General features: G+C 39.9%; 1 protein-coding gene across 12 annotated transcripts in view; it reads right to left on the reverse strand.

Annotated features, from left to right (window-relative positions):
- The window catches only part of LOC144024108 (uncharacterized), a 77,288-nt gene that overhangs the window by 15,040 nt on the left and 38,949 nt on the right, over positions 1-23,299 (reverse strand). For 5 of the 12 annotated variants that reach the window (XR_013284676.1, XR_013284677.1, XR_013284675.1 and 2 more), the window contains 3 exons: positions 10,668-10,770; positions 2,471-2,548; positions 576-1,653 (listed from right to left, as the gene is read on the reverse strand). Coding sequence is in view for 5 of the 12 variants with exons in the window: in XM_077530192.1 (XP_077386318.1) it covers positions 1,553-1,585; positions 8,398-8,495; positions 10,668-10,770; positions 10,859-10,901 (277 nt within the window). In the remaining 7 variants the exon portion in view is untranslated. Of the gene's footprint in view, positions 1-575; positions 1,654-2,470; positions 2,549-8,397; positions 8,496-10,667; positions 10,771-10,858; positions 10,902-23,299 lie in introns of those variants that run through there. The other 7 variants (XM_077530192.1, XM_077530191.1, XM_077530194.1 and 4 more) reach the window with 4 other exon arrangements.

Raw genomic sequence — 23,299 nt, forward strand, 5'->3', positions numbered from 1 at the left:
TTGCCATGTCAGTTTGATATGCAAAATACACACATCGGCCAAATGACTGTTGGTATTACACGGTGTCTCTGCGTGTGTGTTGGATCCATCATGAAGATACTCTGTCTCAATTCTCTTTGGATGTTTTTTTTTTTTTTTTTTTTTTATCCCTTAAATATCCTCCTAATTGTGTTTGACAGTGTTTCACCTTTTAGACGTCTATACCACACTGACCGTTGTACACTCGCTTTTAATGTTATAGTTAGGCCACATCACTATTGCTGTAAGTGAGGACACAATTGTTGCGCTGATGGCTAATAGAGCTAATGCCTCCAATAAACTCTGCCATGCGAGAGAAAGCAGCCCTTCAGCACTGACGGCATGGCTCAGTGCCTCCACATTCAATCTATACGTCTGAAAATAGAACCGCAGGAAGGATGTTTGGAAAGAGTTGAATTCTTTTCAATATCAACTTTTTAGCATCCTACTGGAAAATAAGACTTCAAGAGAAAAAAATAAGAATAAAAATGAGATTTCAAGACAGTGCAACAGTGTATTTTTTTTTAACTCTATAATGAGTCACCCCATAGTGAGAATTACCATGCAAAGCCATTTCCAACTGAGAGACATTAAGTCAGCTTAGCAACACATTGTCGCATCTGCACAGCAAGTAAGAGCCTTTGAAAATGTTTGTCCAGCGTTTGGCATGGTGTGTCCCGCTATCAAAACTGTTGAGTTTTCGAAGAGCCATCAGCAAAAGTCACTCCAACTTGCCCTGTTCTCACATGGCTACACTGCAATTGCCTGCTCCAGTGAAGCCTATTGCAGTGTGGGAAAGGTCTTCTCTTTCATGGACACACAAACACACACGCACTTATACACACTCACTTTTGCATCTGGCTGATTCACTTTGCTAAAGCCTACAGACTGCATGATTTATCTGAACCAATGAGTCGCACCTTTCAGGGTGTTGCAAACTCACTCCAGCACTTCAGTCGGATCAGCCATTACTCTCAGGCAAGGCAAGGCAAGGCAAGGCAAGTTTATTTGTATAGCACATTTCATACACAAGGCAACTCAATGTGCTTTACACGAGGAAAGACAACACATAAGCATCAAGAAACAGTAGTTAACATTCAGAGGAAAAAAAATAAAAAATAAATAAATAAAATAAAGGGCTAACATAAGAGCAAAGTATAACTTGAGTTTTTGGTATACACACAAAAAAGGAGCCAATATAATGGATTATGACCCCTGAGATGAACTGACATCGGACAATCAAAATATTGAAAGATTTCTTGAAATTTCTGACCTTTAGAAGTCTATAATAATAATAATAATAATAATAATAATAATAATAGTAATATGGTGAATAATATACACTTTCACTTTTAACTCCAAGACATAATTGATTTTTCTAGAACTGCAAATTGAACTGAACCCAAAACCAAACTGAACCATGGATTTTGTGAACCGTTCCACCCCGAGTATGTATGCATGTATGTAAAAAGAAACAGAAACCAATACGTTTCCATTCACTAATATATCAACTTATAAATCCTGGGCCACTGACCTCATCTTTGCTCCTGTCTCCCAGCCGAGCCACCTGAGATGTGAGCAGAGGAGAAAAGAAGTAACAAGCATCTAACCAAAGTAGGCATCCGTGCTTCAGAGCTGTCAACAACAATAGATATCAGTTCAGTATGAAAACAAATGCATTGTCAGTTACTGTTTTATGTCCTGTTGATACGTTTTAATGTCTCTGTCAGATGAGCATATCATTGTTCAAGACAAGTTAAATGTTTACTTTTAATGACATTTACAGCTGAAGTATCTTTGCGCAAACTTGTAATTGCATCCAATGAACTAGTTGGCACTCCAGTAACTATGCTCAGTGTGAATAGGGCATTGTTAAATATATTAGTGTGAAAACTGTCCTTACTGTGAAAATACTGATTTCATTTTCTCAACAAATGAAATTCAGAATATGAAATGGTATGACACAGTAAAGCACTTTTTGAACTGAACATGTTCCAGGCAATGTGTATTTCTTTGTTGTTGTTTTCAAATATTTTCGTCTTATGAATGAAGAAATTAGATTAAGGCAAAAGGCCCTATTTTGGTAGACAAGCACATGTGCACATAGTGTAAAATCGCTTCATTTTCGTGCCATGATAAATTTGATGTCAATTTCGTTTAGGAATTTGGCAGACCGTGCTATGCCCTGCTGGGTGTTTCGGCAGACCAAAAGTGTTTTCTATTACACACCCCTGGCAGACACATTTCACAGAGAAAGTAGACTGACTTCAGACCAGGTGAAACCAGGTCTAAGTTGTGGCATAGGTGGTATAACGTGATTTTGGTGAATTAGATCCAGGAGCAGGCAGAGCGATTCGTCGCTCCGCTATGTGTGGTCGATGTTGTATTTCATTCGTAAATGAAAACTTTGAATCATTGAACAAATTATTATTAGGCCGTGTGTCTCACGCACAGACATAAGATCGAAGATTGTGCACGCCGATCTCCTGCCCAGACTCCAGTTATCAGCCACGTACCTCGCGTGCCTCACCTGCGATGAAAACGGGGAGCTGCTTTGATTGGCCGGTAATCAAGTTGCAGGTGTTCAGTCCCACAACATAAATTAACATAAATTAACTAACTACGCCTGTCTATGAAAATGCTAGGAGAAAGAAAATTCCACCCATGCAAACAGTTAGACTACACTTTGCAATAGAATAAAATTACTCGTATTAATGTCATTTTACTGGCATTCAGAATTAACCGTTATTTGAATCATTGTCCCATATAGTAAACAATGAAACAATGACAATTAAATCAGCAGTGACCCATTATTGATTCACCCCAGTGAAGGTAAAGTGATAGGTGCTACTGCTTTTACGCTCAATGGAAAACAGGTCTGTGAGTGTGGTATGACTGACAATGGCCGCCATTGTTATAATTTGCATGATGTTAAAACTGTGCCAATTAACTGTTCAGCCTTTGACTAAACTTTTGTCTCACCTTGAGTTTGTTATCATTAGATATTAGGGAGATTCAGCCAGCTTACCATACATTAAGTACAAGTTCCAAACCCAATGGTGGGCTTGCCACACATTAACATTGCGGTCATTGGAAGGGCAGATGCTACTGAAGGGGAGATAATTGGTGGTGAGCTGTCTGAAATGCATAATTAGACAGGACAAGACACTCCTACTTTTCTCTTTTCCCCTGCTGCTCTGCCTGGTTACAGGCTGATCTGAGCGACTTACAATGAGCTTTGATCTGGGTTAAAGTTTTCTAAGCCCTTTCAGATAGAATCAATTTGCTTTAACACGCATCACTCTTGCGCCGTCTCATCGGGCACAGTGTGGCCATCTGCAACATGTTCGATAGCACGCTGAACTGCAGGAGGTATTGCTACACGTCCTTTGTTTTCTTCCATCTCTTCCTTTCCATTTTTTTCATCATTATTCCTTAAGTCATTATTATTGCTGAGCTCATCACTGAACATCAACATCTCTCAAACACTGGGAATACCGACTCCCCCTCTTTTCAATATGGCTTCATTAAATCCGGTTTCATGCTATGAAATGTGAGCCAAACACAGAAACATATCCGTTAAATAGTTCATTGACCAAAGATTTTATTAGTGACTAAAAATATGCACGTGCAAGTGATTGCTAGTCAGTTTTGAATATGTAAATGAGCTTCAAATATGCAAATGGTTTTCCATTTATGATTTCTGGCAGGAAGAGGCCCACAAGGGTTTGATGTAAGTCGTTTAATGTCATCAGATGTGGCCCTTGCACCGTGGCGCGTTGCCATTGAAGCCGCTCCCCGGTCCCACAACCAGCAGCGTGAGTGTAATGAAGGAGATTTAGGAGAACTAGAGGTCATTCGGTCCCTTATGAGTGGTCTTAACAAGACAGACGGGGATAAAAGCGGTAAGGAAGAACGGCACATATTTATTTACATTGTCAAACGTTTAGCTGGGCACTAATCACATAAAGGAACATCTGAAACGTGAATGTGGGGCATAGTTGCCTGGATCTGCTCTTGTCGTCGCAGTAACTTTTAAAGTTGCACTACACCGCATCGTAGTAGTGTACAGTAAACTAACTGTATAACATACTTGGAATGCTCGTGCCAAGCTCTGAACAGGGAGCAATTTCCCTCCCTCACCCCCTTTGCTCTCCTCTCTCCATCTGTTCCTGGGCCGAGGCAGGCTAAGGAGCCTGGGAGGGCTACGAGCTGGAACAAGTCTATCTGCAGCAGCAGGCCTGGCCTGGGCGGCCACAGAGGAGGCTCGCGCTGAATGCTCGAACCTTCTCCTCGCCCGCACAGATGCAGATGACTTCGCTTCGCCTCCGCCTCTCCGCTGCACAATAATACCCTTTTGTAGCAAAGGGCAGAGAACCAGCTTTGTCCAGTCAACCTTAATTTATGGCACACATATTCTGGATTCACATATTGTTGCTCAAGCTACAAAGGCTTATGCTTTCAAAGAGGTAGAGTGAGGAAAGGCTGGAGAGAGGATTCTTAGACTTTCTTTGTTGGAGAAATGGTATAAATCATTCACCAGAACATGGCATTCGCAACTCCTCTGGTGCATTGATTTTTCAAACATGAAAGCGCCATACTGAGTCAGATATAATTTAACTGCTACACTCATCACCAGCTTTTATAGCTTCAGCTTGCTTTAATTGGTGGAGTAGTTTGGCCTCACACTCAAAATACACAAAGCATAAACCTTGAGTCAAGTCTGGAGAAAGTAAAAGAGAAAATAGGTTATTGACACTCTACTACATTCCTAAAGTATTACAAATGATTGAGCACATGCAATTTAAAAAGAAAGTCAAGTCAAAAATGTTCTTTACAATATGTTGTATGCGCCGCCACTAGTCAAAACGCAGCATTCTGATTAATATTGTACTTGTAGAATATGAATGAAGCAGTAAAATCCAATCTTGGGGCGGCAATTTAGCCAATTGTTGTCAAATGAAAACCACATCATTGCTCAGGCCTCAGGTAACAACCAATCACGGCTCACCTGCTGTCTGGGTTTGGTCATCTGACATTCACTCTGCCAGAGTCACCTGCGATAGACTCCAACTAAGTGCCGACCTTCGTTAGGAAAATGTATGGATGATTTAACATTTGAGGATTTGTTTTGCTAGGCAACTTTTTCTCCTGTCTATTTAGATCAGATTGGATATTTCGTTTCCAAGATAAGCCTAATTCAATGATAATTTACTTAATTCATTCAAACCCCAAAAAACGTATAAATACGTTTTTAATACTTTGTCCTTCACTCCCAAAAACTGATTTTTGTGTTTTTTATGTTTTTGTACGCTAGGAATGGATGGATGGTTTAACATTTGAGGATTTATTTTGCTAGGCTAGTGTTTTTCTTGGATATTTAGTTTCCCAGATAAGCCTAAAAATGATAATTATTTAACTCTTTCAAAACGTATAAATATGTTTTTTTTAATACTTTGTCCTTCACTCCCCAATTTTTTTTTTTATGCTAGAGCATACAGAAGGCTTTGATGCAGCTTCTGACCTGAAGAGGCTCCTTAAAGCAATGGTAGTTATTACAAAAAAGGCCAGCAGGTGGCACAAAGTACAAGAGATCCGCCAGGGCCATGTTGCAACAAGCTCTTTTTCCCAGTGTTTTCAACAGGTTTGTGAATAATGATGACACTTAGCTACTAATGCTAATTGCTAAAAAATGGAAACTTTTTTCTTTTTTTCTGATGAACATTTTTATGGATATGGAAAATTAGGATTTTACTATTGATGAGAAGTTTGAAACTTTCCAACTTTTCTGAAAATAATGAAAACACATAACATTTCAAAGTAATCATTGTGTTTGTTAAACGGGTTTATTGCGATGCAGGCATATTAATTAAGAACAGTTTCTGTCAGCGAAATTGATCAAAAGTCTCACTTGATAGGTTGGGGTTGAAGAGAGCAGTATTGTTGCACTGTTTCAAATGGGAACGGCTGGAATTTAAACACGCAACTTACTTTTTTCGCTTGCACTTTGCACCTCGAGCCACGTCCACTGCTCCACTCCTTTGGCCACAAATGCATAGTGGCCCACTAGAATCTGGTGCACGTTTAATGCTTGCAGTGTGCACCTGTCTATAGACAATTAATATTAAGTCCCCTTGTCATACATTCCCCTATATCAGTGGTGTCCAAACTACGGCCCGGGGGCCATTTGCGGCCCGCTGTCCATTTTTCAGTGGCCCGCGACATATGCTAAAAATGGCATTTGACTCAGTTCAAATAAAATAAACAAAACAAAAATGTTTGGAGATGGTCAAAGTAAAAAGGGAGGGTATCGGAAAACAGGTGCTATTAAAGGTTCTTTTAGTTCACTAAAATAATTTAAAAAAAAGCAACCTAAAACTAAAATTCCAAAAACTAACTAAAACTAACAATTGTAGCAAACATGTCCTTCGTTTGAGTCTTTGTTAATTAATTTAATGCATGAGCCTTTGGGAATGATTATTTTTAGTAGATTTATTTTGATATAAACCGGAATAATGACGTTTGAAAGTATGTCACACAGAAGTGATGTCATCTAGCAGCAGCCAATAGAAAAGCACCAAAAGGTGACGTCGCTCCCATGCTGTTTTTTTTAGATATCGCGCACAAGTAATACACATTAAAAAAAACAAACTAATACTAATACTGAAACTAACAAACTAAACTAAAACTAAGCATTTTTTAAAGAACTAAACTAATAAAAACTAACAGAACCACCCTGAAAATTACTAAAGACTAACTCAAATGAAAAATTCCAAAACTATAATAACCCTACTGCCATATTACAAATAAATTGGTTTATATACTGTAGCATTTTTCAAAATATGCAAAAGCACAAATAAATTATTTGTACCATTTTTAGGACTAAACACAATTTCTCTTCAGAACATTATGTGGCCCTTGCGCCCTTCTGATTTTCTGTATGTGGCCCTCAAATGAAAAAGTTTGGACATCCCTGCCCTATATGCTTCATAGTGTGGAAAGGTCAAGTCAAGTCACCTTTGCCTTAAGTCATGTTTCTACCAATATGTTACATGTTGTTTTCATGGGTTCAACCAAGAATCACTAAAATGAGTAAATATAGGGTATTTCTATTTTACAATACAAATTGATTATTTCTGATCTATCGGGAAATCACAGCATTACAAAACTGTGTGATATTTTTGGCAGTGCATCAAAAATGCAGATGACATCAGCCTCTCAGTGCAGGTTCACATCCCTCGTGTACAATATCATACTGTACCTTGTGGTGAAACATGGCTTTATTATGGTTATTGCTTATGAAAATATGACATTTTCAATGATCGAAATTGTCTGTTCTCCACCATCACTTCCCCCAATATAAAAGTCTTTAATTGCTCTATAGAGATGGAGTGTGTACTGTCTCTCCCCTGTAGACAATTTAATTCCCCTTGACCTACCATCCATGGTCTAATCTGAAATGACTGACTGCTCCCTGATGCAGAGAACACAGAGCAGGATCTTTCAGGTTTCTGCTTTTACTGAGAGCATGTTGCGAGGAAACAAAAAAGCTCCGAGGGAAGAAATTCAAGTGAGGAAGGCACTAACATCACCGATGATATGCAGTCAGACTTTGGACATATTCGCCTCACTAAACTGATGCAACATGTGGCCTTTCAGAGGGATTATGTTTGTAGACTTTCAAGATTCTAGTTGCGTGATATGTAAAGGTGAGACAAACTTAGCACTCCACATTTGAAATCCCAATAAAAAAAATAAATAAAAAGATGAAATGCATCCAAACATGTAATAAAACCTGATTCTTTGTGAAAGTTTTAGCCCAGTGACTTTTCGTTCATATTTTGGACATGAACTGGAATCTTAAAATAATGTTAACTATCAGTCTAAATGTTACTCCATCAGATTACTGGCAAAAACATAAATAAATGTCATGCATTGTTATATTGTCTCCATAGTCATCTAATAGCTTTCTGACACAAATAAAGGGAGGGAAATTATACTACAGCAGATGGTGGTAGTGCAATGTTGGCTCAGTAGCTATTTATTAAATGCATTATTAATTATTTTCCTCATGATATGCTTAGTTGGCTTCCTCCTGGATCAACTCTGATAAAGTTATTTCACCCGCAGAGTTCTTCTTCTTGCACCCACAGTTATAAAAGTTACCACACAATTTCCAACAATATACTTGCTACTTCAACAGAGAACATATTCAGTATGAGGCCGTCAAAACCATTTGCGTTTAGTCATATTTGCCATAAAGAGTGACATATTTGAAATCATCGCAATACAGGACTTTATTTGTGAAATTTACGTTTGTGTTTTGGTCTACAATTTATTTTCTATTCCTGCTACAGTACAAAAGCATTCTTGAATTACCTGAAAAATTAAATCTCCGTAGGTGTTAACGTGAGTGAGAATGGCAGTCTTTCCAAGCCACGGTACACCAACTCTGACCCAAGTCAACTCCAGTTTCCCTATGATGGATGGAAAATATGCCTTAACCCGAACCCCACTCACTGAGACATATTTCTAGCACAATACTGTAAATTATTTTCAAATCATACTTTTACTGTATGTCAGGGATGGGTAAAATCTTTCTTCAATTACGCCATTCTTCAAATTCATTAAACACGCTAAAACCAATAAATCATGCAATGATGTATTTGAATCATTTGGTGATTGGTTAGGTAATAGCATTGGCTTTTTCATAATTTTGTGGTGGCCTGCAGCCCGACTAGAATAGATTTCAATACTGAGGACCGAAATCTGTAAACAAGATGAGCAATCTGTAACAAGATGACAATCTTTAAAGCTGCCCAATGCAGTGAATTGAATTTTGAATCACTATTGCTACATGTGGCCTAACAATGAAAGCAGAGTTTATGTGAGGACCATACTTTAATTAGTAAATAATATATTTTTGCACAAAAAAAAAAATAAATCAAGGGAGCATATGATACATAAGCACAGACGAAATAATGAAAATGTGCCACATTGTATTGATGTTACAATATATGTAACATAATATTGTAGAATATACAAGTGCATGTAAGTCTCAAAAGTAGAGGAAATTTTTTGCTTCTGTCATGTTTTGGTTTTGTGGGTGGGGGGTGGGGGGGGGATTTTGTTTTCTTTTGGTTATTTGTCATGTATTCCTTGTTTCTTCCCTTGCCCCGTTATGTCTAACCACGTCCACCTGAGTGTGTCTTCCCTTCCCAGTGTGTTGACCAATCAGCTCCCCAAGCCTCTTGTATCTTGCCCAGGTGTCTGTTGTTTTCTCGTTACCATGTGTATTTAGTTACCCTGCTTTGTTTCACTTCTTGTTGAGTCATTGTTGCTGTTACTGTCTAGTTATCCCATGTTTTCCATGCCATGCCTTGTTGCCCTCGTGTTTTCGTCATTAGTTTGTTTTTGACCTTGTTAATTTGTATTTTTCCATAGTACCTTGTTTACATTTTTTGTTAATTAAATCCCCTTTTTTTACTTGCATCCCTGCCTTGCCCTGTTTTTGTTGCATTTGGGTCCTGCCCCCAACACCCCCCAAACGTGACAGCTTCTGAAACTAACTTCAGCATCATAAAGAGAAATGTTGTTACTATTTTAGTTATGAATAGTTTCGGATGTGGGTGTTGCAACGCCCCTACTATTTTAACATAAAACACAGCATTGCAGGCTGTGTGTAATGTTATTTTTTTGCATATGCCACGGGCTGCAAAAAATTGTCCGGCTGGCCCCTGGTCGTAGTTTGGACACAACTGTTTTATGTGAATGGGTTTGGGAAAGATCACTCAGATTTTTTGGGGGAGGCACACACTATCAGTATTTGTATACAGAGCTCAGACAAGGACAGTGACCAAGCAGTTTGAAGTAACATTTCATTTGTATTCTTTCCTACAAAATTCTTTTTAAAATGATGACGCATCTAACCAGGCATAGCCAGACTACTTTAAATGTCAAATGCATTATATGCATCGATACAGACATTAACTTCAAGTCTAATGTCTCTACTGCAGTCTTGGGGTCACAATTTGCTCGCCTGCTACAATATGTTGCTCCATACTGCCAAACACACACACGCACACCCACCCCAGCTGAAGACATACACACAGGTGGCTCAGGACAGGAGTGTCACGACTCCACATCTCTCGCAACCCAAGTTCATGCTCTGTTGCCCCCACAAGCAAACTATCATCTCCAAACACCTTGCTCAGTATCGCTGCTCGCTGTGAGTGATTTATGGAGGACACTGATTTTACCAGTCGAAAGTTTTGTTTCTATTTAAACAGTCAAATGGGACAGGCTGAGTCACAAACATTGTGAGAGGCGCAGCAAGACCGAATTGATATAGGTTATGACAATGAGTTATACTTTCAATATCATATTAAAATGCAAAACCATTTTGTGCGCTCTCATTAAGTCAAAGTACTTTGAATCAATAATTTACAGCTCACTTTGATTTTTTGGGAAAAGACGTGCAGCATTTATTCAACTGCGATACATGCACTGACACGTTTCCTTATGAATTGTTTCACCTCGAAGATTAAATGACACCATTTTTTTCCAGCAGTTAGGGCATGAAAACAGCTATTACACAGCAACATCAAGAATGAGAAACGACCGAGGGTGGTGATGAATACTGCGGATACCTTTTGTGTTTCCGTCTCTTGCTCCATCTCTCACCCAGCCGTGGCCTGAACTGCAGTTGAACTGAGTCTCGTGGGATTCTTCCTCGGCCAGATCGTTAGCTGGCTGACCCAGGAAAGAGAAAAGAAGTGGAGACTTTGACGGGTGAAATGCAGAGGAATAAAAGGAGCGATGGGGGATACGAGGGCATTACTTCAGAACATGACAGAAATCCGGGACCCACTCGTGCATGCAAGCTGTGTCGGAAAAAAATAAAATAAATAAATAAATTCTCAACCTCACGTTTGCATTTGAATTTCGGAATATATAGCCACTTTTCTACAACATAATATGTTTAAGATGAAAATTTCCCATCTAGTCATTGATGGATTTGAGTAAAAATCAGATAGGTCTACAGTAAGATCATACAACAGCTGTCCTCATTTACAGGGCTCGAGACATCATAAGGTAATATAACAAAAGTCAATGTTGTAGTGGCGCTTGGAGAAGTGGGTAAGTTAGTAGGGGTGTGCCAAAAAATCGATTCATAAAAGAATTGAGATTCTCATTTATTAATCGAATCGATATTAATATCAAAATTTTTTATTTAAATAAGCGAAGTGCGCATTAAGATTGTGCATGCGCAAAGAAAAAAACGAGGCTACCAACTACCCTATCAATTTGAATGGCGGAGATTAGAGTGGTGACAATCTTTGCGTAACTGTACTCTTTAAAGCTTGCAAGTCAACTTCCCCGATGTAAACTACATGCTATGGATGTTAATAAAAACAGAAACTTTCCAGCGGTTGAAACGTTTCTATCAGAGCTGATTCCATTGGATCCAATTCATTTTCAATGACCGTTTGCTCGTTTCGCCTACCCACAATGCACCACGCCGCCACTCATAATGCACCTTGAATTCGAGATGCGCACTTCACTTATTAGAAATGAAAAAGAAGGGGGAAAGGCAGTTGTAGCCCATATGCTGTTTTTGTGGAAAAAAGGCACTTACAATACAAAATTAATAAATGTTTAAACCAAAAAAAAGACACTTTAATGTCTCTATTTGTCATTTTGTCTTGCAAAGCAGACTAGAGTAGATCATGACAGTGTTGTGCATATCTGTAAATTGAAGCAGAAATCATTTGTCAATCAGATAATTTTGAATCGAAAATCATTTGAATCGAGAATCGATTCTGAATCGAATCGTAGACCCAAAAATCGTAATCGAATCGAATCGTGAGACAGTCAAAGATTCCCAGCCCTATAAGTTAGCCAATCTAATTAGCGCAGGTTGGTAATAGCAGCCAATTAGAGGCAGAGAATGGTGGGTCATGGCTTCACCATCCTTGAGGAAAGAATGGGTAATATGGTTCACAGTCACAGATATTACTGAACGGTGCGCATCAGGGGGGATTTAGTCATTAGAAACGGGTATACGAAATGCTGACTGAAAAATAAGTGACTATCACTGTATACCAGCGTATACCTTGGACTACACCACTGACAAAAGTTATCATATGGATCCACCAATGTATTGATTAAAGTAGTTCAAAACCGTCTCCCTGGAAGAGCTGCTAAGCCTATTTTTAAGTCAAATTTCCACCGCAACCATAAAAGAAAAACATTGCAACCCATATTATCTGATAATCCATTATGTTCATTTACAGATTGGACGGTGAGGCAGGCAGCCCAACTCCGAGCAACCCAACACAAGGATTGGCGATAAACATAATTGATCATAAATAAACACATAAAATAACTTTTATTTTACTTTTACTTTTCTTGTTGTATTATTGTTCTCATTTTTTCCATTTTCCTTTTAGAGAGTGCCCCCCCCCCAAAAAAAAACTATTGGCAAAGTGCATAGGGAGCACAGCCATCTTCTGTCAGGCCTCCACACCCCTTCTTCTGCTTCACAGGTAATTAAATGGATTTCCTGTCTCGTAGTCGGCAAGAGAACATGACCCTGCACTCTGCCGGAGCGTGTCCAAAGGCACTCCAGGGCCGGCTCCCTCCACCATCTGCATCTCGCTGTCCGAGCAGAGCAGTGGCCCTAAACAAACACACTCCACCCTGGGGACTGTCGGACCGCAGACTCCCTGACTTAACACACGCCACAGATACAGAGAGCAGTAATGAACTATGAGGGGAGATGGAGTTAAAAATAGAAAACTTAAATAAATAAATAAATAAATAAATACAATACAATACAATACAATAACTGAGTTGTATTATATAGTAGTGGCTAAGATGCTATGTAATCCAACTCCAATTTATTAAAAAAAGAAAGTTTTCCTCATGTTTCAAAGTAGAAGCATTTTTCCATATTATAGCCAAGGATACTTATGTTAGGGTCTGGGTTTTGATTTGGGTTTTTGGTAATGTTTTCCTTGTGTCTCAAGTTCTGTCAATGTCTTATGTCCACCTGTGCTCGTTTTCCTGCTCCCTTGTGTTTGTCCAATCAGCTTCCCAAGCCACTTGTGTCCTGTCCAAGTGTCTCTTGTTATCTCGTTAGAATGTGTATTTAGTTCCCTGCTCTCATTCGGTCCTTGTCGAGTCTGTTGTTGTTGTCGCGTCACACCTTGTTCCCCTGCGCTTCTGAGTTCTGCCCGTTTAGTTTGAAAGTATTAAGTTTAGTTCCCAGCTTTGTTTTGTACTTGTATTTTGTGTTCCACTTTGTTCCAAGTTAAATTAAAACTCCTCGCCTTCCTCCACTCGGGTCCACAACCTCCTACAAACCTCGACAACTTATTGTACTGTGTACTGTATATACTTTAATTAAAAAGCAAAAGTACATCCCAAAATGTCATACGTAACGTCAACGCAGAGGAGGTGGTTGATAATGGGGTGTACAGTCAACAGCATGAAAGCCAGAAGCTCCCAAGGGCATCACCTCATTGTCTTACCACAACCCCTTCAATTGTGAGAAACTCGGTCCATCCGCAGAGGACGGAATGCACTTCACAAGATCCAAAGATTATCATCATGGGAGCACATCTTTCTCCCGCTTGCTCCACTTCAAACATCTTGAAACACAACTTCATAAGTTGTGGCGCAAAAGCAAATTGCACTTGACAGTCCACTTTCAGGAGTGGGAGTGTACAATAACGTTCCACAGCCTGTAATCAACATCAGTGCTTGTTGACCTTAAATGTTTCCTTCGTGACAGTAAGAGTCAATGGCTTCTAACTGTAATTTTATCTATCAACGAGACAAAAATACATAAACAGTGGTGCAGGTACAGTTGGTAGCTAGCGAACCACACAGACAGACCATTGAATCTAGCTTCAAATTCAATTGTCAAGAATGAACACTCTTCTATTCTTATATTAATGTCTTCAACAACAAAAAAACTCAAAACAGTGGTTGAAGTCGGGCCAAATCTGCTCTCATTGAGTGAGAGAGATTAGCACTATCACCTGAGCAGCAAATGCATTCTTGTCATATTATTGTATATTTTTGGAAAATGATTTTGGATAATGACTCTCATTTTACGCTGGCTCTTACATCTGCCCAAGGGACTGCCGGTTAAAATTTGCTTAAATTGGTTAACTCGGGCACATTTACATTGTAAAATGTTGAGTAATGTGCATTGTCCCTTTCAAACAAATAAATTGAAACAGGACAAACAAACTGTTGACTTTCTCAGGGTAGAATTAACAAATCAGGTTGGGAGATGAGGTAGGTAAGAGGTAGATGATACATTTATTTCCATAGCATCTAAGTTACTTGACAAATATTGTCCTCTGGTGGCTAATGGGGTAAAATAAAAAATATATGTGCGTGAATGAGAGGAGTGGGGGAGGAAGAGTGAGGCTAACAGGGAGAAGAGATAGCGAGCGTGGAGGACTTTAAAATACTTTAGGTCAACAATCCAGAGCAATGGTGACCGTGGTAAGGAGGTGGAGAATCTGATCCAAGCACATTTGAACGGGTTGAAGAACGTGTCAGGTGTGTTATGTAACTGAAGAGTGTCTACTTAATACGATTGTGCTGAAGCCAGCCATGCTGCGGCTTGGACATCGTGTCGCTGAAGGAGGCAGATAGATCTGGAGGTGGCGTAGATGAGGATGTTGACATTCTCTTTAGGAGCGACCTGGTTGTCCAAGGTTAGAAATTAGCTCATTAGAGCAATAGGCAGCGTTAGATGTTTTGGAGAGATCAAACTTAGATGGTTTGGACACATTCAGAGGAGAGAAAGTGAGTATATTGGTGGAAGTATGATGAGGATGGAGCTGCCAGGCAAGAGAGATCTTGAATGACCAAAGAGAATGTTGAGAGATGTAGCAAGGGAAGACATGAAAGCAGTTGCAGTTCGTGAATAGGGTGCAGAAGATAGTTTGGGTGTCTTGTCACTCGGAGCCCTTCAAACACAGTGCGTGTTTACCTCGTGACCTTTTATATGCACGTGCTGGGTCACCCGGGTCGTCACTCGTGACATATTTCTTTGGTAGGGATGTAAATCTCTCCAATCAAGATGATTCAATGCGTGAGGTGCGATCCGATACAAGGACAGTTCGATTTTAAAATGGAACAATTCTGTTCGGTTCGATTCAGTAGGATTATGATTTGATTCGGTGTAGCAGTGGAACGATTATTCGATTACTCAACAATTAGTCAGTTGTCAAATTAATATACAATTATTTTGATACTCCATTAATCATTGAACATTTTGTTTATTTTATTATCTAAATCTCATAATTTGCACATTTGTAAACATCTGCTTGCATTGCATATGTAATGTTCCGACATGTTACAGACCAAATTAGGAACTATCAGTCTTTTAAAATGCTGTTTAACATGCATTTGCCTAATAAAATACTACACTCCGAAGTTGTAGAATATTTTTTCAATGTGCCATCTTACTACATGTAACTTAAAACAATTACATCTCAGTTACTTTCTATTACGTTTACTCTTGTGACAGTGTCAGTTCCTGTAGACTACCCATACATGCAGTGAAATGCTTATCAAGGTTCTTCTTGTGAAAAATTAGTAGTTGAACTTGATCATCACGATCATGTCGCCTGTCATATTCCATTATCAGTAATGAGAGTTGGCACTTTATTGCTGTGTTAACTTCCATTCAACACTTGCTTATTTTTTGCCTTCGTGTGACTCGTTCAATCGTTCAATATCCTGTTTTTTAAAAGAACCAACTGCGGTTTGATTGTCAGACAGCAGTCATGTTGCACATCATATCGGGGGAGCTAATGTTTTTATCATGTCCTGAGAGCCCTTAAGTCTTTAACAATAAACCAGGGGATTAAGGTTGTTATTTCCTTTCCTCAGGTCGAGTTGTGGGTGATTTAGTTGGAAAAAGTCCTCGCGAGCGTGCGGTTGAACACCAGATCCATCAAGCGTGTTCGTACATCTGTCGTCCTCGCGGTGTGTACAAGCGCAGGTTGACAGTCTTTGTACAAGGCGCCACTTTATTCACTGCATTCGATTGTTCATATACAAGTAAAATACACATTTCTTCTATACTTTGCACATTAAACTTGCCGGAGCACATTGTGAATCTTGTCCGCGTGACCGGGTCTCCATTCAAGCTCAAAGCACAACGCTATCTGAGTCTCGGGTGACGTTTTTTTTTTTTTTTTCCACCCTCACACAAACAAGTGAAGTGAATATTATTCTCATTCATCCAGGACATTTCATTCTCATGGCATTGAATTCATCGCAACTGGACTGTTTTGGTTGAAAAAAAAATAAAAATCAATAATTACAAACAAAATAGTTTTGAGCAGCTGTTATCAGCAATAGAAAACCAATTTATAACATTACAACTAGGGATATTCAATACCACTTTTTTTCAGACCGATACCGATACTCAGACCTTCAGTACTCACCGATACCGACTGCCGATACCAAATAAAAAAAAAAATCACTAAAAGATATTTTTAAACAAATATATTTCCTTTAATTTTGACAAAAAAAAAACAAAAAAAAACAGCACAGTCACTCTTCAATAGTCTTAACGCTCAAAAACAAACACAAAAATGCTCTTTTAGTTTAAGATTCACAATTTTGAAGTATTTCCAAACCGGTGAAGTTTTGGTGGAAAAACTGCTGCAAGCTAGCGCCAGTTACAGGCAAGGAGGACTCACTTAACGTCTTCCCCCTCTGCCATCGGTCGCTTGTACTCGTCTGCGTCACGAGTACTCCAGTACTTGAAAAAAGGCTGGTATCGGCCCGATAACGATACCTGGTATCGGTACTCGCCCATCCCTAATTACAACCATTGGCCGGTTCAAGCTATTTTTAGATGGATTCATTAGTCTGTGTGCCGTATCAACTCAAAACTGGATTTCTGGTTTAAATCTGTTTATGTTACACCCCTACTCTTTAGTATTTATTCTTGTCTGCGCATGCGCAAAGGCACTTTCCGTGCGCCTAAGCACCACCTCCGGCGGTCATTCGGACTCATAGAACCGTAGTTACTGTAACGTTTATAGCACATATCATACACACGGCAACTCAATGGCAAACCGTTTAATCTATACTAGGAAGCTTTATACTTTATACTCCACTAACTTTGTGCTAAGTTCTAATTAAATGGTGCAACTATACCACCATCTCCAGATTCGGCAACGTCTAACACTTGTAGTGCTCACAGCCCAAGACGTTGTCAGTCTGCCGCAACCGCTAAAAGCGGAGTTTGCTGTTTCCTCGACCTTACGAGTATGCCATTAGAAGGCAATTGAGGTGAACCAACAGAAATCACTGCTTGGGCTCTGAATTCATTAAATGGAAGAGAGTGACGAGTCACAAGAAGTGCAGTGAGGTGGCACAGGGCAGCGCCGCTCTGCTTTTTTCCCTCACCGTGACCGCCGAACATAAATCAGACAACGAGACACCGTCATCAAGACGGAGCACCCCTGGCGTCTCGCTACTAGTCAGGAAGGAGTATGCAAATGAGGACCTTGACCCAAATCAAATTCCAGAGCCCAGTCGTTAATTGCAAATTATAGACCCCAGCACCCCAATCAACAGCCTTTTGAGGGAATGATTTCTAGCTCTTTTTGCAACTATTGGAAAAATATTAAAGGGCAAGAAGTGGATGCACACAATTGCATGGAGTGGAGTGCGATCCTCTGCCAACACGTCTGTCATGTTTACACGTGAGCAACGTTGAGTATTATACATTTAACTCATTGACTGCCAGACATTTTCACTAGAGCAACCTCCTTTCGCTCCCACGTTTTACTGCATTTTGGTCCACAGAAATTTGGTCCACAGAAATTTGTGTTCCATTGCTATAAAAACATGAAACCAACCGAAAGAAAGATTAGAGTCTCTTCTTTCATCAGGAGTGAAAAATATATTTCTATCTGTTTCCGTTTTGCAACAATTAGCTTTCGAATATAGCTAAGTGCCATGAATAGTCACATTCCTGGTGAAAACACTGGCAAAAAGAGCTTGTAGCAACATGGCCCTGGCTGATCTCTTATACTCTGCTGCCACCTGCTGGCCGTGTTTGTAATAACTACCATTGCTTCAACCGTTCTCTTCTGTTTAGAGGCTGCATCAAAGCCTTCTGTATGCTCTAGCAAAAAAAAAAAATACAAACGTATAAATACGTCTTTGGGACACTGGTAATATTTAAAATAGAACGTATTTATACGTTTTGGGGAGCCAATGAGTTAATAATGGGACTGGCCTTTACAGAATTGAGGGATTTTCCAAAAAACAGCATGTTCATACCAGTTGTCTAGTTATAGTAACTAAAAGCTCAAATAAAACCTCTCTGTTTTCTTATTACCGCATTATAAAACAGCAATATTTATTCAGCATTAATGCAACATGACAGGCCAGGAGACATTAGTTTGTTAAATGCAAATCCCCCCCAGTGTTCTTCCATGTCTCCATTATTGTTTTGTCAAGTACCCTCCAGGCCCCAAGACTACAAATGAGTTCCAATTCTTAGTTTATTTTCTATTTTGTCTTATCACCTCAGCTGTTATAAAACAAACTGCATTTACATATTCTCCACAGAAAAGGTGAATTTCTTGATTTTGCAATTGAGTTGTGTGTGGTCACTTGTAGTCTATTAAATAAAAAAAATAGCCTCGCGGTACCTCATAATGCCGCTAATAACATCACGTATCTGGCACAATTTCAAGCAGATATAGAAAACCTTCAAACGCGTGGATGCCCAAATATAGCCTGCATCAGTTTCTCTAGAAATGCCTTTGCGTGCTTGCTTTTTTTGTTCCAAACTCACAAACACAAGCGTCTCACACACATGCATGGCACGAAATCAGGCAGTTTGGGAGCTGTGAATGAAGCGATATTGTAACCTCAACCTATATGGCACTTTACCACTTTGGGTTCAGCCAAGGAATTATCCCCTCCAATAAATCCTGTTTGGAGGATAATCCTTTTCCCATCTTCTGGACGGACACTTTCTGTAATGAAATGGCCCCAGGTCCTTCCATGTAACCCAGTACCATCCTGGCCCTCTAACTCCGTCTGTCTCAGGGGAAAGGAGGGCTTACAGTGTGGCTCCAACCCCACTCAACCTCTGCTCAGCTTCAATGGCATTGTCACCTCCCGCCTGCCCCCACATCTTACCCATCTTAACGCAGCCTTTACCTTTCCTTTCTCCAAGTGCAACTTCATTTCCTGTTGATCCGCCACTTCAAGGGTGGTCTTGACAACATTAGGGCAAAGCTAAATGAATAACTGAGGAAAGGAAAATTTCACTGGTCATTTCATGGTTCAACAACTTTGGACTATTCTATCAAGTAGACCAGGGATGGGCAACTGGCAGCCCATGGGCTGCATGGAAATTAATTTTTGTAAGTAATAATGTTAAGAGTAGTCTACACAAAACTGTACATGACTACCCCACTAGAGAAGAAGAGCATGTCCTGGTAAGAAGCCAGACAAAATCAGGTCAAGAAAATTGTGTCTTTCAGGTAAATTAGGTTTTACGCAAACCTTTCTGTCTAGTTTGCTAAGAGCCACTATCTGCCATGGTAGATTTCAACCTAAATCTCAAAAGTACTTATTATATATAAGCATTATTTTTTTTTCACTCACTCACTCACTCACTCACTCACTCACTCACTCACTCACTCACTCACTCACTCACTCACTCACAGAAGCTTACATGTGTGAATGAGTGAGTGAAAAAAAAGAATCCGTGCGTGCTTTCAAATTGCCGCGGGCGTGACATCACGCAGCTGACACGTTCACCCGGCCCCGATTGCGACACGCCACGCTCTGTGATTGGCTGGAGGGGTGTAAACACTGTCTTTCCACAGAAACGGCCCGCTGTTTACAAAACAAACACAAAATGCCAAAATACAGGCTGGGGGTGTGGGGGTTTAGGACAAAATCACCCCCACACGTTATGAAAAGCCCATATCTATAAATTGAGAAGTAGTTTGTTTGTTTACATCCTGTATTTAAAAAGTGCAAAGTTAAAAGTTAAAAAAGTTAAAAAGTTTTCCGGAGTGAAACTGGCAGACAGCCCCTTTAAAATCTTTCAGATTCTTGGTTTTTGTGAAAACATGCACAAAATTAGTTTTTACACTTAATGTTGGTTTGCTGTTCAGTTGTTTAGTGCCATTTTTAATGGGATTTTTTTGGAATATACAAGTGAGCATTCAAATATATTGTCCTTTATTTAAAATGGCATTTTTGTCATACACTTGGTAAAGAAGTGTCCGTTCCTATGTGGCCCCAAGATTTGGTTTAGTTTGTTTATTCATTTTTTCCTTTTGGACACATTAGAGGTTACATCGATCACATCACATCATTTGCAACATTGACATCCGAAAGAAGGGCTGACGGGTAGAAGCCGATTGCTTATTCGAGACCCGTCCCCATCGATCCATTACTAAAACGCATCAGTCATATACATTGTTTAGGAGCGCTGCCCAGCCTAGCTCACCCAGCAGAGCGCTGACAAAAAAACTGTGGCACCCTCCATTGTTTAGTTGCGCATTCCTGTCTGCAAGTATGCAGTCATAAGCAAACTGCTCAAGATCACAAGTCACAGATTCAGCTCCAATAATGATTAAAAAATGCAGAACAGCCATTTTTCTTTTCATTCAACACATCACAATGAACAAGCTGTCATAGAAAAATAGTGAGCAGGAATCAGTTAGCTCCACTTGGTGTCTTGGGCAAATACTGTGGTCATTCCGTCCGAGTTCTCTGCCACAGCTGCCCCCTAGTGAAAGAAGTATTTCAGCGCTGTCCATTGTGTTGTCATTCGTATGCTATGTCGATATGCTTCAAGCATATAGACAAAAAAGTGACAAAATGGTTTGTTTTCAAGTGTACGATTTTGTTCATACAAAATACACTGAAAAATATTTCATTTGTGATAGGCTGGAAGCTGACAGGAATGAGTCCCTGCTGCTTTCATTGGCGCACAGACTCCACCGTATTATAGCGCTTTGCACCCACTGGTTCCCACATGCTTCGAACCTTAGCTCTCCGCAGTACAGCTGCCGCAGTTTCCTCTCAGCTCCGCTGCCCGCTCTATACTTTCTTTTGTTTCCCCCCCCCTCTCTTTTCATTTCTCCATCCCTCCTCCTGTTCGGCAAACGACGGAGCCAGGCTCAAGCAATCTCTCCCGCGTCTGATGATCTAAGCCTGGGCAAACACTAGCAGAAAAACTTCTACTGCTGTAATGAGATGTCGTGCTGCGTCACATTCACTGTCTTCATTTTCCAAGAAGACGATTTTGCTTGTGTGCTGGGTTACTGGGCAGCAGGGGGCCTGTAGCTCACATTAAATAGCAGTAGGAAGCAACCTAAGTCAGGGTGGTTTGGGAGGTGTAAATGACATTGGTGGAGAGTTGAGGGGGAGCTCTCAGGAGCCCGAGATGGATGCGGGATGTGGGGCAGGACTCGGGGAAGATCAAGCCAGGATTTTGCTCCATAATTGGGCAGCTCGGAGCAGCTGGCAAGCTGGGCAATGAAAGTGTGTAAACAATGCTGCGCATTGGAACACTGTCAGACTCCACCGTTCTATATTTATGCGCACGCGTTCAAAGCACACCGTTTCACATAAGCAATTAAGCTTGCCGCAGTAGACACATTTTTGATCATTTAACTAGGGAATTTTTGAGTGCTTTGTCCAAAGATGTTTTTTCAACTGACGAGGAGTGCTGACAATTGAAGTTTTAGGCAATCATTATGCGTGTTTGATCACTTGAGGAAAAATATGCCAATTTTGATTAAGTGTGTTCGTTTACTTGTTATATTACTGTAACTGATGACATTTTTTTTATTGTTTTTTTTTAGGCCAAGCCTACTAGACTGGACCTGCTAGCAGCTGCTACACTTTTCTGGCCCCATCATCTCTTCTCTCACCCTCCCCATATCTGGTGAATGGACACCTGGCTAATACTGAGGCTGGGAGCCTGGAATCATCTCTCTGCTGTCATCATCAATGTCTGCCAGGCATGTGGCAAACTGCTTGCCTGCCAAGACTGTGAGCTAGTCAGCCATCTCACTCTGTCTCTATGATGCCGAGAGCCTCAACGGTCAACGCACGTGTGCGTATCATTTGAAAGTAATGTCTGGACTTGCAAACTCCACTCTGGAGAAAATCAAAACACAGCATTGGGTTTATATGTGCTGAATATATGCCACAATGCAGCGGTGGCAATATACATATACATAATAAATATTGGACTGCTAACCAAGGCAAAGAGAAAATACAGATTCACATGATATAGTAAATATAGGGTTCACACATTTTCAGAAATAATGTTCTAATATGGCAACATTTTCAATCTATGTGTGAGCATCATTCAGGTTAAACTATTAGGATGTCATCTGGGTGGCAAATCTGTTCCACACCTTACACAATGCATCATGGGACTACTTTATAACAGTAATAAGACTGTCTCGGTTTGGATTGAAAGTATCCTACATCTGCATGATTCACGCAAAAGGCAACAAATGTCTAGAAGTGTTGCAGAGAACTAAAAAAGATAGCAGGAGGAGCCCCTCTGAGTCACACTAAGTCATTCTGATTTTCATTCATAAGGGCAAACTAGAAGCCTTTGAACTTCATATGAATGCTGAAAAGTTTGGCCGAATGAGCCAAATGAATGCCCTACCGATGACCACGAAGCTGACTCAACACCAACAAGCTAAAACGAAATAGTCTAGCCATGCAGGATAATACATGATGTAAACTTTGTACACCATATTTTGGATGTTTCACAGATTGAACGTTCTAACAAAAAGCCTTTTAAAGTGAAGATGCTATTAGATGTTATTTCAATCACCAGCCTAATTAAAGAACAGCAAATAAAATGCAGTATTATATTTTAGGAATTAAGTTTACGTTGGTGTAGAACTCGATTTCAAATATTTAGGTTATTTTATTTTAACTATACGGAAACGGAAGTGCCAATTCGGAGTAGACATTTTAGACTGACAAATATGTTGCATTACATTAGCTGATACATTTCAACATATTTATACTAAGTCTGTGATTTAAATACGTTCAAAGGTACTTTTAGGCTAAATGCCAATACCTTTTTTTTTCCCCCTGATAATGCATCCCCCCCCCCCCCCCCCATACACTCACATACAAGTCAATACCCTTGGCATTATGGGAAACAAATGACGAATGGATATCATGTACTGCAGACATAATATCCATCCATCCATCC

This window comes from Festucalex cinctus, chromosome 8, assembly GCF_051991245.1.
Source record: "Festucalex cinctus isolate MCC-2025b chromosome 8, RoL_Fcin_1.0, whole genome shotgun sequence".
NCBI classification, from domain to species: domain Eukaryota; kingdom Metazoa; phylum Chordata; class Actinopteri; order Syngnathiformes; family Syngnathidae; genus Festucalex; species Festucalex cinctus.